Below are 17,500 nucleotides of genomic sequence, written 5' to 3' on the forward strand. Positions count from 1 at the left end.
ATATGATTACAGCACAACTACACAAAGTATAGTAGAGAACTGACCGCCAGTCAAAGAGAGACTAAGATTAATACTGTACTGTACTGTACTGTACTATACTGTACTGTACTGTACTGTACTGTACTGTACTGTATTGTCTGTACTGTACTGTCTGTACTGTCTGTACTGTACTGTACTGTACTGTATTGTCTGTACTGTACTGTCTGTACTGTCTGTACTGTACTGTCTGTACTGTCTGTACTGTACTGTACTGTACTGTACTGTATTGTCTGTACTGTACTTTCTGTACTGTCTGTATTGTACTGTACTGTACTGTACTGTACTGTACTGTACTTGCCACACATTATCTGGTTGAATAAAGGCAAATAATAATACTGTACCTACTTCAAATACATTTAATAAAGGGTTCGGCACTGTACATGAAGCTCAGTAAACTTCTGCTGAATTTCATTAAGTGGATCATATAAAACTATGCAATTAAGCTCCTCCCGATCTACCCTGCAGCCCCTCCACTGAGGCTGTGCCCTGAGGGTGTCATGTATCCCCTGGTCTGTAAAGGTGTGTTTACCTGTAATTGCACCTGTAATTGACCTACTCAGGCAAGAACAGGGAAAAATCGTTATTTCCTATCGCCAGCGTTACCGCTCAAATCCCCAGAAAGCCTCAGCCTGCGAGACGTGTCTGCATTAGCCTTAATATCCCTGCTCCTATTCATCTCTATCTGCTTATTGATCAGATGACACTCTGAAATGCAATAAGAAATGTAATATGCTGCAGGAATTCCACTCTGAGAGCAGAAATATTCATCTCATCTCCCTGAGAGGGCCTTTAGGGATATTCAGATTATTAAATATGCTTCAGTGGCAGAGTCATCTCCATACTGTAGGTCTAGCAGATAGAAACACACTACCTGTGTCTGTCCCTCCGCTGGTCTAAATGAGTCTGTGCTCGTCTAGCCAGCCTCGTCCTATTGCTCCCAGTGGAGCTGGCCCCATCTTGTATATAAAATAATTGAGAAAAGGTGTAAAACAAAATAATGGAGGAACCGTATGAAATGGTATGAAATAATAAAGTGACAAAGATTGATTTAATGCAGTTCTTGTTCTTTCTTACACAGCACTGACTCTGCTGTTTGGGTTGAGTTAACGTTGAGTTCCTGAGTTTGGGGAGCGTTTTTGCAATATTTGTGTGGGCTTATGTGGTTGGAGAGGGCTTTGTGGAACTGTTGTGGTCCACGTTGTAGTAGCTTTAAGTTACTCTCTTTCTCTACCTTGAAAGGCATGTTTGAGTATGGTTTGAGTTTTGAGTTTTCTCTCAGTACCTTTAAATGGCTGGACGGAGGGCTTGAGCTTGTCGAATCTGAAAAAGAAGGGCATGGGGTTGGGGGGTGATGACCACTCCTTCTTTGACCCGCTACGAGGAGGGTGGGGCTTGATGAAGAGCTGGGGGGTCAGAGGTCATTAATGGAAGTGAATATTCAACAGGAAAACAAGTTCAACAGATGAGGACACATCCTTTACCTAAGCTTAGACTTCTAAGCCGCTATTAAGAACCATCATGAATAAGGTCTGTCAGATCAATAAGCTCTGGCCTCTCACTCTTCTCTCTGTAGCACTGCTTTACACAGCAGAATAACCTCTATCCCCTTTCACATCTGTCACTCCTTCCTGGTCCTACCTGTTTGGGGACCTGGCCAAAGTTGCTGACGTATCCCAGGATGGTGCTCTTGATGAGGGGGTCAGCGAGGGCCTGCCCCCTTCTGTGTCTCTGGGCGTAGAAGAAAGGATGGAAGGTGTTCAGGCTCTCTACAGCAGCAGGACCCTGCTGGCGGTGGCCAAAGATCATGTCTATCCACAAGTGGAGGTGGGAGCTCACATAGTGACTCTCCAGAGCCTGGGGGACACAGCACACTCAGAGAGTTAGATATGGGGGCCAGACCACTTGGTTCAATTTGCATACTATGACTGCCTTAAGGTTTGCACACTGGAAACGTACTAATGGTCCTGACTATCCTCATCATTATTAGGACAGTACATTGACTGTCGCTCAAACTGTTACCACAGCTGGAGAGGGGTCTACTGTAACACTCACATCCTGTAATATTTCCCATAAGGGAGAGTAAAGAAACACACAAAAACTAATTTGAGAGTCCAGTACCAGTATCAGATTATCTAGGTTCCATTTCCTCCAAAAGTCAATAGAAAAGTGAGGAGCAGAAGAATGTTATGTAGCTCTGTTATGAGTTTATCCTCATGGTTGAATTACAGAATCATTTGGGTTGAATTAGCCACATATTTGTTTGGAGCAGTAAATGAGGGAAAAGTGGGCATTATGACCAGCAGTCTCTATAAACCAGATAACAGCAACATAAAACAAGAGATCTTAGTCTCCTAACTGGACCATATTGTCCTGAGTTCATTTGCATATGAAAAAAACAAGCCTCTAAAATAGCTAATTTTGTGGGAATTGGAGGCGATATGAGAGTGGCTCAGTAGATTATAGACTGATAAACGCCATACATGCCAGATGGCATGGGGGAAGAGAGAGAGAGAGAGAGAGAGAGAGAGAGAGAGAGAGAGAGAGAGAGAGAGAAACAGAGAGGGGGGGTGGAGAGAGAGAGAGAGGGGGGGTGGAGAGAGCGAGAGAGAGAAAGGGGGGGGGGGTTGGAAAAAGAGAAAGCATTCACCCCAATAAAAGCAGCAGGCAGTAATAATGGAGTTAAGAGATAGTGTAGATTGTCCCTGTTGTGTGAATGGCGTTGAATAGGCCTGTTATCCAGTAATGACAGAGGCCTTAAACACAGTTATATCCTTCCTTATGAGGAAAACAAGGGCTTATTATCTGTGGAGAAACACAGGACAGCCTGAGGCAGGAAGAGTTAACTCTTTAGGGTTAGATCCTGAGCACAGCTCAATGGGATGACATGAATGCTTACTGTACTGTATTCTTACTGTGAATACAACTTTTTTTCTAAGACTGATTAAATACACAGGCCAGAGAATAGGGGAATTCTCTTATAAGAGGAAAAGTGATGAGGAGAGGATAGGATCTCTTTTCGCCCAACTCTGTGTTGAGTGTCTCAGACTGAAAAGCGGGAGGCCACCATGTTATGTTAGCAAGGCTAAAGCTAGGTGGGGTCAAAGGTCACTGACCTCTCTGTGAACCCTGATGAATTCCTGAGGGTCACCCTTTGCCCATGGAGGCAACACTACATCTCCCAGAGTCGTCCCGTCCTGCATACAGCCTATTGAGAGGGATACACAGTCACATACACACAACACACAGTGTTAGTGTAGTGTAGTGTAGTGTAGTGTGTGTAGTATAGTGTAGTGTAGTGTAGTGTAGTGTAGTGTAGTGTAGTGTAGTGTAGTGTAGTGTGTGTAGTATAGTGTAGTGTAGTGTAGTGTAGTGTAGTGTGTGTAGTATAGTGTAGTGTAGTGTAGTGTAGTGTAGTGTAGTGTAGTGTGTGTAGTATAGTGTAGTGTAGTGTAGTGTAGTGTAGTGTGTGTAGTGTAGTGTAGTGTAGTGTAGTGTAGTGTGTGTAGTATAGTGTAGTGTAGTGTAGTGTAGTGTGTGTAGTGTAGTGTAGTGTGTGTAGTATAGTGTAGTGTAGTGTAGTGTAGTGTGTGTAGTATAGTGTAGTGTAGTGTAGTGTAGTGTAGTGTAGTGTGTGTAGTGTAGTGTAGTGTAGTGTAGTGTAGTGTAGTGTAGTGTAGTGTAGTGTGTGTAGTATAGTGTAGTGTGTGTAGTGTAGTGTAGTGTAGTGTAGTGTAGTGTAGTGTAGTGTAGTGTGTGTAGTGTAGTGTAGTGTAGTGTAGTGTAGTGTAGTGTAGTGTGTGTAGTATAGTGTAGTGTAGTGTAGTGTAGTGTAGTGTAGTGTGTGTAGTGTAGTGTAGTGTAGTGTAGTGTAGTGTAGTGTAGTGTGTGTAGTATAGTGTAGTGTGTGTAGTGTAGTGTAGTGTAGTGTAGTGTAGTGTAGTGTGTGTAGTGTAGTGTAGTGTAGTGTAGTGTAGTGTAGTATAGTGTAGTGTGTGTAGTGTAGTGTAGTGTAGTGTAGTGTAGTGTAGTGTAGTGTGTGTAGTGTAGTGTAGTGTAGTGTAGTGTAGTGTAGTGTAGTGTAGTGTAGTGTGTGTAGTATAGTGTAGTGTAGTGTAGTGTGTGTAGTATAGTGTAGTGTGTGTAGTGTAGTGTAGTGTAGTGTAGTGTAGTGTAGTGTAGTGTGTGTAGTGTAGTGTAGTGTAGTGTAGTGTAGTGTAGTGTAGTGTAGTGTAGTGTGTGTAGTATAGTGTAGTGTAGTGTAGTGTGTGTAGTATAGTGTAGTGTGTGTAGTGTAGTGTAGTGTAGTGTAGTGTAGTGTAGTGTAGTGTAGTGTAGTGTGTGTAGTGTAGTGTAGTGTGTGTAGTATAGTGTAGTGTGTGTAGTGTAGTGTAGTGTAGTGTAGTGTAGTGTAGTGTAGTGTAGTGTGTGTAGTGTAGTGTAGTGTAGTGTGTGTAGTGTGTGTAGTGTAGTGTAGTGTAGTGTAGTGTAGTGTAGTGTAGTGTAGTGTAGTGTAGTGTAGTGTGTGTAGTATAGTGTAGTGTGTGTAGTGTGTGTAGTGTAGTGTAGTGTAGTGTAGTGTAGTGTAGTGTAGTGTAGTGTAGTGTGTGTAGTGTAGTGTAGTGTGTGTAGTATAGTGTAGTGTGTGTAGTGTAGTGTAGTGTAGTGTAGTGTAGTGTAGTGTAGTGTAGTGTAGTGTGTGTAGTGTAGTGTAGTGTAGTGTAGTGTGTGTAGTGTGTGTAGTGTAGTGTAGTGTAGTGTAGTGTAGTGTAGTGTAGTGTAGTGTAGTGTAGTGTAGTGTGTGTAGTGTAGTGTAGTGTGTGTAGTATAGTGTAGTGTGTGTAGTGTAGTGTAGTGTAGTGTAGTGTAGTGTAGTGTAGTGTAGTGTAGTGTGTGTAGTGTAGTGTAGTGTAGTGTAGTGTGTGTAGTGTGTGTAGTGTAGTGTAGTGTAGTGTAGTGTAGTGTAGTGTAGTGTAGTGTAGTGTAGTGTAGTGTGTGTAGTATAGTGTACATAATCAGATGTGTGTCTGTAAACAGGGCGGGGCGTGACTGACCCATCTGGAAGTGGTTGGAGTTGAGCAGGAAGTCAGGTAGGTAGTAGAACTCTGGGATCAACTCTCTGACATCACTCATGTTGTCTCTGGAGGCAGAGTCCCACTCCTTCCTCACACTGTGGAACATGCGCTCTGGCACATCAAACCCTCCCTGAGAGAGAAACAAGGTAATCCACTCCATCACTGAAACACTGTCACTTATTCTGCACTTTGTGTGTGTACGGTGAAGCATTCTGTTGTGTGTTATACTCTATAGTAAGAGTGTCATATGGAGTGACTGAACTATGTCATAATGATACCCAGTCACACTGAATGTTTTCATTTGTGGACATAGGTCAGGTGTAGAGGCAGAGTATGGCAGTGTCTTCTCATTGTAAATCAAAGTTTGAAATAGAAACATTAATAAACTAGTCCCTGTTTGGTACATTATCCTAAAGCATATTGAATATTGTTCATTGTATTACGTAGGAAGCAATTCGAATATTTGCCAGCAATTGACTGAAGCTTTTCATCTTTCGGTAAAATCCTATAATCTCTGATAGAAATCTCATGAGAAGGAATGTAATTTACAGTAAAATGATTATCTTCATTGAATGAAAATAACACATACACAGGGTAAACTCTGTTAGAGGCAAATCAGGTTATGGATATTACTGCACACACAAGTCTGAGGATCTGAAGAAGCACAAAGCACTGAGTTTCAACAGTTAAAGGCTAATATCTTTATTGTTTTATGCTGACTATCAAATATGCATGCCTTTTCATTATCATCAGATGGGTCCTGAGTTGATCGGGAAGTTTTAGAGATCCAAATAGGATTCTTTTACATGCTTTATATGCAACTGCATTTATTTGCATATATATTGAAATGGGGCTTTAATTCATTTGTTTTTAAACAAAAAAAGTTGATGAAGCATCCAGTGAGCCCAAAATAAGGAAGTCACTTCATTAAGTCACATTATGAGTCAATTACTCTCAATAAAAAATGCAGAGGTAGTATTTTCTACTCCTTCTGGTAAGATGTTTGTTGTATTGGATAAAAAGGTGGACCTGGCTGGTGCTTTCCTCAGCAGAGCAGGTTAGAAGAGTGTTACTATAGAAACGGCTACCCTTGGTGTCAGTCTGGGTGCAAGTGGGGCCCAAAGGAGTTGGCTAAAGTAACAGACTGGCACACAGGCTAAGACAAGTCTATATCCAATTTATTGTCTTCCGACAGGCAGCACTGTGAGCCCAGGTGTGACTGGCCAATCAGAGAAGCAACTTCTGACCTCTCACCTGCAGAGACAGAAACGTGTGTGAGAAGGGTTCCATCCTGACCAGGAACGAGGCTACGATGATGGCAGAGGAGTAGTGTGTACAGTAATGACACCTCATAGCCAGGTCACCTACAAAACACACACACACAGATGCACACACACACAGATACACACACACACACACACACACACACACACACACACACACACACACACACACACACCAATAAGAATGATTATTACAGAGGAGTAGTGTGATAATGACACCTCACAGACAGGTCACCTCATATATATTATATAGATAGATAACATAAACCTCACCTTCACTGTTCTCCACTTCATTATATCTCTGGATGAACATCTCTCTCCTCTTCTCTGTTTGAGCTCCCATTGGCTTAGACAAGTCCCGGAATGTCGCTGGATTGGACATGTCCAGGGTCTATCCATCAGAGAGCAACGTAAAGAAAGGAAAAAGAGAAGATTGATACATTTCACGTGAATCTAATGTATGTCATTAATAATATGCTAACCAATAGATCATGCAAATCTAAAATTACACGACCACCACAGAGGGTGAAGGAGCCTTAGTTCTCACCTCAGACTGGTAGTCAGCTAGGACCCAGGGGAAGACTGGGTACTGCATAAGGTCATTGTATGTTCTTCCAGCCAGAGTGTTCAGATGCATCAGGTACTCAAAGTTACTCATCTCCCCTTGCTGTGGAACACACAGAGCAAAGCTCACATCAAACAGACTCTTTACAATGGCCTAAAAAATGGTGGGCTGGACTTACATTAATAACAGTTTTATTTCATGTCAATCCTTTGAAGGGAGGGGGAAAAAAAGTGCATTCATTACCTGCCACTTAATAAGAGCAGTCTTCTCAACAGTAGGGGTCTTCCTGAACAAAGTAAAGACAAAAAAAGTACATCAGGCATATGACGACTGTATACAACAGCATTGTTTTCACGGCTGAAGAGGCATTGGCTATGATCTGATAAATTAATGCTTTGTCAGTGACATCACAGAGGACTGGTCATAGAGGTAGAACTATAGAGATAGAACAGATCACATAGAACATAGAACATCTCAACACAAGTCTCATTGTCTGTTGAATAGCAACCAGAGGTTAAAATGCTATGCCTGTTAGGGTTCTAAACCTGTATACTACCTCCAGTTTAGAGCAGAGGTGAGTGACAGAGAGGAGGGTGTGTGTGTTTGTGTGTGTGTGTGTGTGTGTGTGCGTGCCAGTAGAGCAGTACGTTTCTGTTATGTGAGTGTAGTGAGCTCTCAGTGTATGGTGCCATCTATAGGTTTCTAGGAAATAAACTTTTTTCTGTTTTTCTATGACACAGGTGCATAAATATGAAAGACCAATGAGGATCTTCCGTCCACACAAAAGGTGATGACTAAATGTCAAAACAGGAAAACCAAGAGGACATCACACTTCTGTTATGAAATGTATACACAGACTCTGCCAGTCAGGCTAGATCAAGTTTTCTGCTACTCAGATGAGAAAGGAACCCAGATATTTCCAGCCATAGAAGTTTCCTCTCTAACTGCTTTCTAATTCAGCTGTTGGATGATGATCACTTAGCCAGCCTTTGTAAAGGGATTTTATGACAAGCATTTAGCCAAATTGAGGTATGCTGAAGTCAAGCAAACTGCTAAGCGCTAAAACTACTCAAACAAAATACAAAATACCGATTTCAACCAAATTGTTCCCCGCATTCAAAACCTAATATCTATGCCAGTAACTACACTTCTCACCATTGCATAGCACTTCTACTCCTGAAGCACCTTTGTAAACATGTCTAATCTGAATGAGGAGAACATTCAACTGCTCCTCTAATCTCTTTTCCCTCTGTGGGCCTGTAACATGGCAATAAAGTCCTGGCGCCAAGCACTCCTGTTGCTTAGTAACCACATTAAACAAGAGGAACCTTCTCTTGTCCTCCTTGGTGTGGGCTGGGGGGAAGTGTTGAGAGACGCAAAACACATTACAGGACTTTCCTCTGCATTTCAGGACTATTTAAGAGCTGTGTAAAATGTGTTTAAGGTTTTCTACCTCTATTGTAATCATTCTCTAAGGTCACTGACCAAGCCTAATCGATTACACATCCTGATTTTGAAAGGAGCAGTGTTACATGGAGCACGTCTTTCCTAAGACTATCTCGTATCAATTGAAAAGGATGTGTATTTATTCTGTAGTTAACTGTCTGTTTCTCTGAAACAGAAATGGAAGGATTCAGTGGTGACATGGACGGTCACAGGAGCTATGACTAATGATGCTGTGCCTCTAACTCTGAATACAAGACCCCTCTGGCTTAACCTCTGCACTCAACTCAAAGTAAAACATGGTAAGTACATCAGGAGTATAGTAAACTGTCATTCTAGGTCTAATAATCTTAAAGAGAGAAACAAATCAAAGTAAACATAATAAACATTGACAGAAATGTCTCACCAAAGGTTATAAGGACCCGATGCTAACAAATGAGGAAACTGGGCCTGGACTGAGATGAGTCATGTTGTTGAACAATATCAAAAACACTAGAAATATTCAGAGATACCTGAGTTCTACAACACTAATAGAAAGTCACAAACCATTCACAAATAAAAAAAACTGGAGGGCAATCTGGAGACTATCAAATTTCTAAACCGAATAACTTATTTTGTAAAACCACACTAAATCAATCATTAAATTTTGCCCGCTATACGCTATATAATTGCAGGTAATAATTGCATGCAATAGTCTGCTATAGGAGGTTGTAATGGAAACAAGCGCTGGTGAATCACCTCTCTCATCCTGAGGATGATAAATGAGGCGAGAGAGGGCCTTAGGGTGTAACACACAGACACACACACTCTGCTCTCTGAGACAGGGAGGGGAGAGGAGCACAGCCCTGATCAACATCACACACACCTAACCATCATTTATCAAAGTCCTGATTTGACTCTCCATCTACTCACACACAGACACACACACGCACAAAGGCATACACACTTACGAACAAATGAAGACACACACACACACACACACACACACACACACACTTTCCCAGCCTGGAAGAGCTGTGCAGCTCAATCAGCTGAATCGTGAGGGAGCATCTCAACTCATTTGTTTTTCCTGTATTACCCTCCGTCGCCTCACTCCTATTGTTCGCCCGTATTAGCCTTAATTAGAGAGCCATGCTCTTAAATACCCCCGCGGGCAACACTGGGTGAGCAGGCAGGAGTACAGATATCACCCCCCCCCCCCCCCCCCCACCACACACACACACACACACACACACACACACCTCCTATTCCCCAGAGAGCACGCTTTCCCCCCTACCGCCCTAAGCCAGACATGAACCCTAGTATTTCTGTGTAAATAACATCAGTCGTATCCGTCACACACACACACACACACACACACACACACACACACACACACACACACACACACACACACACACACACACACACACACACACACACACACACACACACAGCTAATTCCTAACTCTGTGTGTCCATTTTACAGCACCATGGCTAAAGGGAAGAAGGGAAGCTCCAAGGGGAAGACGGTGACCCTGAAGATGGCCAAGAACGCTGTGCAGGTGACATCAGATGGGCGACGCACGCTGAATCTCAGTAATATGGGCATTGCCACCTTCCCCAAGTGCCTCCTCAAACTGCCCGACCTGGACGAGCTGGACCTCAGCCGCAACCAGCTCCAGAAACTCCCTGACAACATCGGAAATCTCCTCTCACTCCGCTTGCTTGATCTCCATAGCAACCAGCTTGAGGCATTACCGGAGACCATTGGCCAGCTGGTGGCGCTGTCCCATCTCAACCTTTCCAACAACCGGCTGACAGGTCTACCCCCCACGCTGGGCTCCCTTTCCCGCCTGCAGAGCCTCAATCTAGGCATGAACCGGCTGGACACCCTGCCCCCATCAATGGTAGCTCTGACTAGCCTCCATGAGCTGGGCCTGTTTGATAACCTCCTCACCCAGATGCCTGAGTGTTTGAGGGTCCTACCCAGCCTCAGTAGGCTGAACACCAAACGAAACCCCCTCTCATATGCTCAGGGGGACGGGAGTGGGAAGATAGGGGCTAAAGCGGGCCTAGAAGAGGCTCTGTACCTGGCCAAAGAGGGCAGTCTGTGTGGGTCTTGTCTGGAGAGGTGCAAGGAGGAGAGGAAGCGGCAGAGGGGGCAGAGGAGGACAGGAGGGGGAGATGGAGAGAGCAGTGGCAGGCCATATTCTGGATTGATCACGCCAAACTCAGTGGCACAAGCCAATCAGGAGACGTGGAGGTGAGAGGAGGAGGAGGATTAACCAATCAAAGCCCAGATAAATGATAAGGCCAACATGAATGGATACATTTCTTCTTAGCCAATCAACTACTGTGGATAGTTCAGTAGCTGTGCAGCATGATATGATGAATGTCCATAGACAGGGCATCATATAGCTACATTTCTAATGAAATCTGTTCCTGTCATAGAGCTGCATGTACATTACAATATGTATTCTTTGACCTATTTGTTATGTTTCAATTGCTCAACAGATCGAAATACATGTAAGTTTTTGACAATGTGGGAATAAAAAGAAGTTGCACTATTTTCAGACTCAAACTGTGTTTTCAGCCAAATCAATGAAATAATCCCAGTTGCTCTTGAAGCATGGATAACCTACTTACAGTACAATGTTTCTGTATTTACCTGCTGTCTGATCACACTTACCTGACATTAGCTATGACCTCCGCGATCCCTCTCCCTCTTAAAGATGGCACTAGCGAGCACAGTCTGCGGGAGAGAGGGAGAGGGAGAGGGTGAGGGAGAGAGAGGGTGAGAGGGAGAGAGGGAGAGAGGGAGAGGGAGAGAGAGGGTGAGTGGGAGAGGGAGAGGGAGAGGGAGAGAGGGTGAGAGGGAGATTGAGAGGGAGAGAGGGAGAGGGTAAGAGGGAGATTGAGAGAAAGACTATCAATCCTGTTATGCTCTCAGAGAAAGAGAACTCTAAAACCTCCCCAAGGTAAATTAAATATACTTTAAGTATACTTAAGTATTACATTTCTAGTATACTTGAGTTTAAATATACTTAAGTATATTAAAGGGTACTAAAATGACCCATCTTAAATTGTATTTAAGTTGTATTTAATATACTACAATTTTAAATTATGTAGGTTTTTAGCATATTAGGTATACTCAAAAGAAAAAAAAAATGAAATATGTTAAATTGATCCCTCTTAATTCACTTTAAATACTTTCACACTTAGAATGTAATCTTATTCATATTCAAAGCAACTGTCAAAAAGTATATTAGAAGTGTGTTAATATTGTATCGCTAACATATTTCTGTGTATTCAAAAAGTATTCTAAATTACACAGAAAATGCATTGGTATTTATGTTCTTTTTCATTTTAATATTCAACCTTTGATGGCTTCTGATTTGTACATAGGGCTGAATGGCATACTGTATCTTGCTCCTAATTATTTGCAGTTATGGTTAGCAGCTTAATGCACATAATTGAGGCATAGCAGGAATTAAAGTATACACAACTGAAGGGTAGCACTGTTAATACACAATCCAATCTCAAAATGAGCATTGAATCCAAAAAACAACCAAACTGTAAGGGACTTTTGAGAAAATAATTCTGGGTAATATGCAAATTACATGAAATATACTAAAAGTATATTAACATTATATTCTAAACATACTTAATTTCATCATTTTGTATTGGGATTCTTTCAGGATGTTTCTGACATGGTTTACTCATGGCCCAAGACAACCAAGATGTTTACTTGCTAAAACTGATTTTCTAATTGATCCCATTAGAGATGCAACTGCATTAAAGTTGAAGGACCAGGTGACCTAACACTCAGGGACACATTTACAGACATGACATTCAAGTATAGTTTTTGTAAGTATACTAAAGTACAGGTAAAATTCAATGACATTCAAGTATACTTTTTGTAAGTATACTAAAGTATAATTTAAAGTACATTCAATTCTAGTATACTTTTTGCAAGTATACTAAAGCACACATTTGAAATTAAATTAAAGCATAATTTTCAGTAAGTACACAAAAGTACAAAGTCAGTACAACTTTAGTAAGTATAGAAAAACATGAATATATTTTAAGCATATTAATTACTCCTTAAATCTATTTTCAATACAATTAAGTATATTTTTTTTTTTAGCTTGGGATCCCTGGCCTCTCCCTGGCTTTTCCCATCTCTTACCTCTTAAATGCAGAGACATGGTCCCTGTTCAGGAAAACCAGGAATGCTGAATTTCCATTCCTCATGAAGATCTCTAGAGCATTATCCTGTGGAGTCATAGTAAGGTACTTACTTTTTTCCCTTAATGAGAACACAGCTCGATCAGTGATTCTCCCATAGCACATTCTGACATTCTCTTAGAGTAGTGCACTCTGTCTCTCTACCGACTATACTAAATAAAATAACATCAACAGCATTTAAGAACAATCATATGCTTTGATGTTGGCCACACTGCTTTTTTTATTTTTTCTTTCTTCAATACAATTATTTTATAGAACTTGTGCAAAGGTAGAACTAGGGGGGAGGGGGGAAACCAACTGTCACACCTCTAAAAGGAAACGCATAAAGTGGGCATCCTTTATGTCCTCATAGGGCCACCGTTTACAGCTGGGGTTAGGGTTGGAGCTTTCTTTGTTCAGCATAGTGCTGATGAAGGAGTCCTTCACACTGGGAGGAGAGAGAGGTACAGGATGTCAATATCTATGGAAGACATAGTAGACCATAACTATGTGTTACATTCACTGAGTACTACCATAACTAGAGTGTCTAGCCAACAGTGTCAGACTGTGAGTGAGTGAAGAGTACTACTGTGTCCTCTACCAAGAAGTGGAGTAGGCTACGTACCTGCTGGGGTGGTGTTTTCTGCAGCAAACGTCTCCTACTGAGGTAAGAGTAAAGCCCTCACACACATAAAGGCTCTCCTTCCCAAACAACAGTGCCCCCTCTGTTACAGACAGGCCACTGACAAGCACCACACACATCTTAGCCTTCACCTGGAGAACAGAGAACAGAGTAAATCAGCACATATTCTCTCAGGAGACTTAAAGACATCAGAGCCACAAGCCTGACTTGATTGATCATTTTAATCACACTTTTTTTAATCATTATTAATACAACACGGTTAAACACTTCATTATCAAAGTTGATTGATTGAAAAGTGAGACTGGTCAATTTCTTCAGGCATGGCAGCAGTCCATCCATACTCAGCATCAGAGTGGAGCCCAGACGCTGGTTTAATGGGATAATACTACATGGCTCTGGACCCAGTCGTGGCTAGCGCTGTGATAATGCGTGACTAATTCTATTGTCTCCCCTCATTTCACAGTGTGTGTGTGTGCACCTGGCTCCCTCCGCGTGTCTGTCTGCTCCTCTCCCGGACCCCCGGGACCCACCACCCCAAAACCATATGGGGCCCCAACGCACCCACAGGCCCCTCTCAATTAATACTAATCAAATCAGACCCCTTCCCTGCCTGTCACACACACACACACACACACACACACACACACACACACACACACACACACACACACACACACACACACACACACACACACACACACACACACACACACACACACACACACACACACACACACAGGAGTGGGTCTGGTGATTATTAAGGAAATTAATCACTGCCAGACACACAATAGGAAACCTGCTAAGTGATCAGAGCCTCTTGTCTGAACAAACACACACCTGGTGGGATACATGTGAAAATGATGTATGGAGGCATTCATACAGTACTACAGTACCTACATACTTACTGACACCTAGAGAGTGCATTTATTCAAGACAGGAGAATTTATTTCCATCTACTAAAATACCATGACAGCCTATAGTATGTACTAACACACAGGGACACTAGTGATTTTAATTTAAAGTGGAGGTAAACCTTGTTCCTACTCATCTCCTTGCCTCTCTTCCTCAGTTCTCCTCAGTTATCAGGGCTAGCGATGGGGAAGAGGAGAGGAGGTCTCTTATTGACTGGGAGCCTATTATCAGACCATTGATTTCTCCCTACACACATTATGATCATAATTACACTATCGGCACTGGCAGCTAATTGTGTGTGCGTGTGTGTGTGTGTGTGTGTGTGTGTGTGTGTGTGTGTGTGTGTGTGTGTGTGTGAGACAGAGGAGAGGGAGGGACAGAGAATGTGCAGATGTCGTCTGGGGGCTGTGCTTATGTGCTCCTCTGTGTTGTGTGTGTGTGTGTGTGTGTGTGTGTGTGTGTGTGTGTGTGTGTGTGTGTGTGTGTGTGTGTGTGTGTGTGGAGGACTAAGGACTGTGCTCTCGGACTAATGAGCATGTAAAGGCCTGTTTATCTCACAGGCAGCTCAGCAGGACACACACATCAAACAGCTATGAGACAGCAGGACACACACGCATGCCAAATGGGTATGAGACAGCTCATATGACCTCCTACTGTTCTTATTAATACTTCTGTCAGAAGCATTAAAAGACGCGGCTGGTTGCAGGAACTGCGAAAATCCCTGTCAACCTGTTTCTCCCTGCCTAACAGAGAGAGGCCTGTTGCTAGAAGAGCAAAGGTGCAGAACTTCACTGTCACTGTCAACCATTACACTAATGATTAAAGATGAGATCCTGACAGCATCACTGGGGTATTGGAATCCCATTGTCGAGTCTCTGGGTCAGATATGTCTCAATGATGTCATAGTAATAACACCGTCTGGTATGGTGGATGTGAGGAACTCAAGTTCAGTTTGTACTGTAAGTGTGAGGGCACTGCTTCATGTTCTACCGCGTGTACACACATGCACACATGCACACATGCACACGCACGAACTCACCTCCTCCCCAGGTTCCAGCTCCTCTAGTATGATATGTGTGTCATGGCAGGTGTGTGTGTTTGAGCAGGGTTCAGGGGTGCAGGGCTCAGGGGAGGTTTCTGTGAGAGCAGTAGTCTCACTAAGGACAGGGAAGAAAGTCAGATGATCACAGTCCATCCCTCCCCCCTCCTCCTCCTCCTCCTCCTCCTCCTCCTCTGTTGCCTCTCTACTAGCCTCACACAGGATCCTGGGCTCTGGAACACAGAACAAAACTTTGCTGAACGGCACACAAACACTCACTCAAGAACACTCACTGTATGTTTGTTTTTTAACTGTAGACCAGATTTTTGTGGATGTCACAGTTTGAGCCCTTACCTGAATCAAGTTCTGTCCCCCCCCTGCTCCTGCTCTCCTCGGGTGCAGCACCCCTCACACCCAGGCCGAAGGCTGCTGGCAACTACACAACAATGGGGGAGAGTTGAGGCTAAAGGTTACACATTGACAAAGAGAGAAAGAACGAGAGATGAGGAACGAGAGACTAGGGTTAAAGGGTAAGGTAGCATTAGGGTTGGTACCCATTTGGATCTTTGTAGTGCTCTCCTGCGGACGCGGGGTCTGGTACTGTTGGGACCCTTGGCTGCGTCCTGCACCCAGCCCTTGGTCAGCAGCACCCCAGGCCCAGGGCCAAACATCCCCCTCTCCCTCAGCAGCTCCTCCTCTACATGCAACCACTGACTTCCAACACATTCCCATTCACTGGCACGTAGCTGGGGGACAGGAGGAGAGGCGGGACACAAAAGGAATGTACAATACTGTACTGTAAGAAGGCTTTTTTTCTCTCTCTCTAACTTACTAAAGGTTGCCCATTCATTTGTTTCCAACCTGTGTGTGGTTCCTCCTCAGGCTCTCAAACATCTCATGGCCTCTCTGTCTATGGGCCTCCATGCAGGACAGGAAGTCCTACAGAAACACAGGGAGAGAGAAACAGTTGACAAAGGTTCTCAAGGCAAGAGTCACCTGAAAGCCTGGTCTCCCCCAGTCGCGTGGCATATTCATATTGCTATTGTTTGTTTCATCACGCAATTACCACACACTCACACAATTACACCTCATCTAAATTACATTCACTGGGCAAAATAAGCTAGTGGCTACAGTCTTACAATAACCCTGTCTGAAAATGTAATTGTTTGTGGGTGTGATCTAATTAACCTAAACGTTAATATCTCAGTGGTGCGCTGTGGCTATGGGCAGGGCGCCTGTGTGTGTGTGTGTGTGTGTGTGTGTGTGTGTGTGTGTGTGTGTGTGTGTGTGTGTGTGTGTGTGTGTGTGTGTGTGTGTTACCCTGCAGGACGCCTGTGTGTGTGTGTGTGTGTGTGTGTGTGTGTGTGTGTGTGTGTGTGTGTGTGTGTGTGTGTGTGTTACCCTGCAGGACGACACACAAGGCTCACATTCTCAAGATTCACAGCATCATTAAGTCAATCATCACAGTAGAGTTCTCAAGGAGAGAGTAGTGAAACAACATGTGTCCATCATAAAGACTGACACCCAAGAAGCACATTTCATTCTGTTATGTAGACGTATTATTACAGACTGAATGAACATGACAGTCATGGATGTGCATGGCTGACTCCATTTCTGTTTGATAATAAGCATCATATTTCTTAAAAAAAATATATAAATACATTGTGCAAGAACAGAAACCTCTTGAAATTAAAAAAAGAATTAAACCTGATCTACCAAGTAGTTCAATCGTACAGAGTACCATGAATGTTCATAATGGCACCATAAAGACAGAGGGTCCACAGTATGAAGGCAACTATCTTCCTCTGGTTCCTTCTGAGTTGGGGATACAAACGGAGTTCAGGCTAGATACCCAGGTTTTGTTTACTTAGTGGGTTAACAACCTCATTAAAAACGAAGAGTCCAGACACACACAAAAATCTGGTATTCTATGTAATTCCAACAGTGAAGTTTGTGGAGATTTAAAAACAACTGTTTTGTCAAACGTTTCTCACACTAACAATTGACTGACTATCCAAATGAGAAGTTAAGGAAGGAAGCTGTGTACAAATAGAAGAATAATTTGAGGAAAGATTACAGAAATATTACACAGAGAGAAGAGAGGGAGTAATAAAGTTGACAAAATAAAGCCGTATTTTGACAGATAAACAGCGATTCGGCGTCACCATCTCCTAATTTCATTCCTTCGTTTTGGACAAACATAAGTAATATATAGCATTAATTACCCCATTTAGCAGATAGGAACCTCATTGGCTTTTTAAACGCTGCATTAAATACATAACTCATCTCTTCCCC

The 17,500-nt window shown here is 42.9% G+C and overlaps 2 protein-coding genes across 2 annotated transcripts in view; one reads left to right on the forward strand and one right to left on the reverse strand.

The window, feature by feature from the left end:
- wdfy4 (WDFY family member 4) overlaps positions 1–17,500 on the reverse strand; it is a 48,289-nt gene that overhangs the window by 6,379 nt on the left and 24,410 nt on the right. The window contains exons 42-57 of the mRNA XM_083694588.1: positions 16,067–16,144; positions 15,760–15,951; positions 15,560–15,641; positions 15,206–15,438; positions 13,237–13,385; positions 12,939–13,059; positions 12,574–12,659; positions 11,074–11,136; positions 7,203–7,245; positions 6,942–7,061; positions 6,668–6,785; positions 6,366–6,475; positions 5,091–5,241; positions 3,153–3,244; positions 1,678–1,893; positions 1,322–1,442 (exon numbers count right to left, since the gene is read on the reverse strand). Of these exons, the coding sequence (XP_083550714.1) occupies positions 1,322–1,442; positions 1,678–1,893; positions 3,153–3,244; positions 5,091–5,241; positions 6,366–6,475; positions 6,668–6,785; positions 6,942–7,061; positions 7,203–7,245; positions 11,074–11,136; positions 12,574–12,659; positions 12,939–13,059; positions 13,237–13,385; positions 15,206–15,438; positions 15,560–15,641; positions 15,760–15,951; positions 16,067–16,144 (1,975 nt within the window). The remainder of the gene's footprint in view (positions 1–1,321; positions 1,443–1,677; positions 1,894–3,152; positions 3,245–5,090; positions 5,242–6,365; positions 6,476–6,667; positions 6,786–6,941; positions 7,062–7,202; positions 7,246–11,073; positions 11,137–12,573; positions 12,660–12,938; positions 13,060–13,236; positions 13,386–15,205; positions 15,439–15,559; positions 15,642–15,759; positions 15,952–16,066; positions 16,145–17,500) is intronic.
- On the forward strand, positions 9,872–10,651 carry lrrc18a (leucine rich repeat containing 18a; the record flags this gene model as incomplete). The annotated part of the gene is made up of 1 exon (XM_083696004.1): positions 9,872–10,651. Exon 1 carries the CDS (start codon positions 9,875–9,877, stop codon positions 10,649–10,651), a length of 777 nt encoding a protein of 258 aa, XP_083552130.1. The 5' UTR covers positions 9,872–9,874.

The sequence above is a fragment of the Argentina silus genome (assembly GCF_951799395.1).
Source record: "Argentina silus genome assembly, chromosome: X".
NCBI classification, from domain to species: domain Eukaryota; kingdom Metazoa; phylum Chordata; class Actinopteri; order Argentiniformes; family Argentinidae; genus Argentina; species Argentina silus.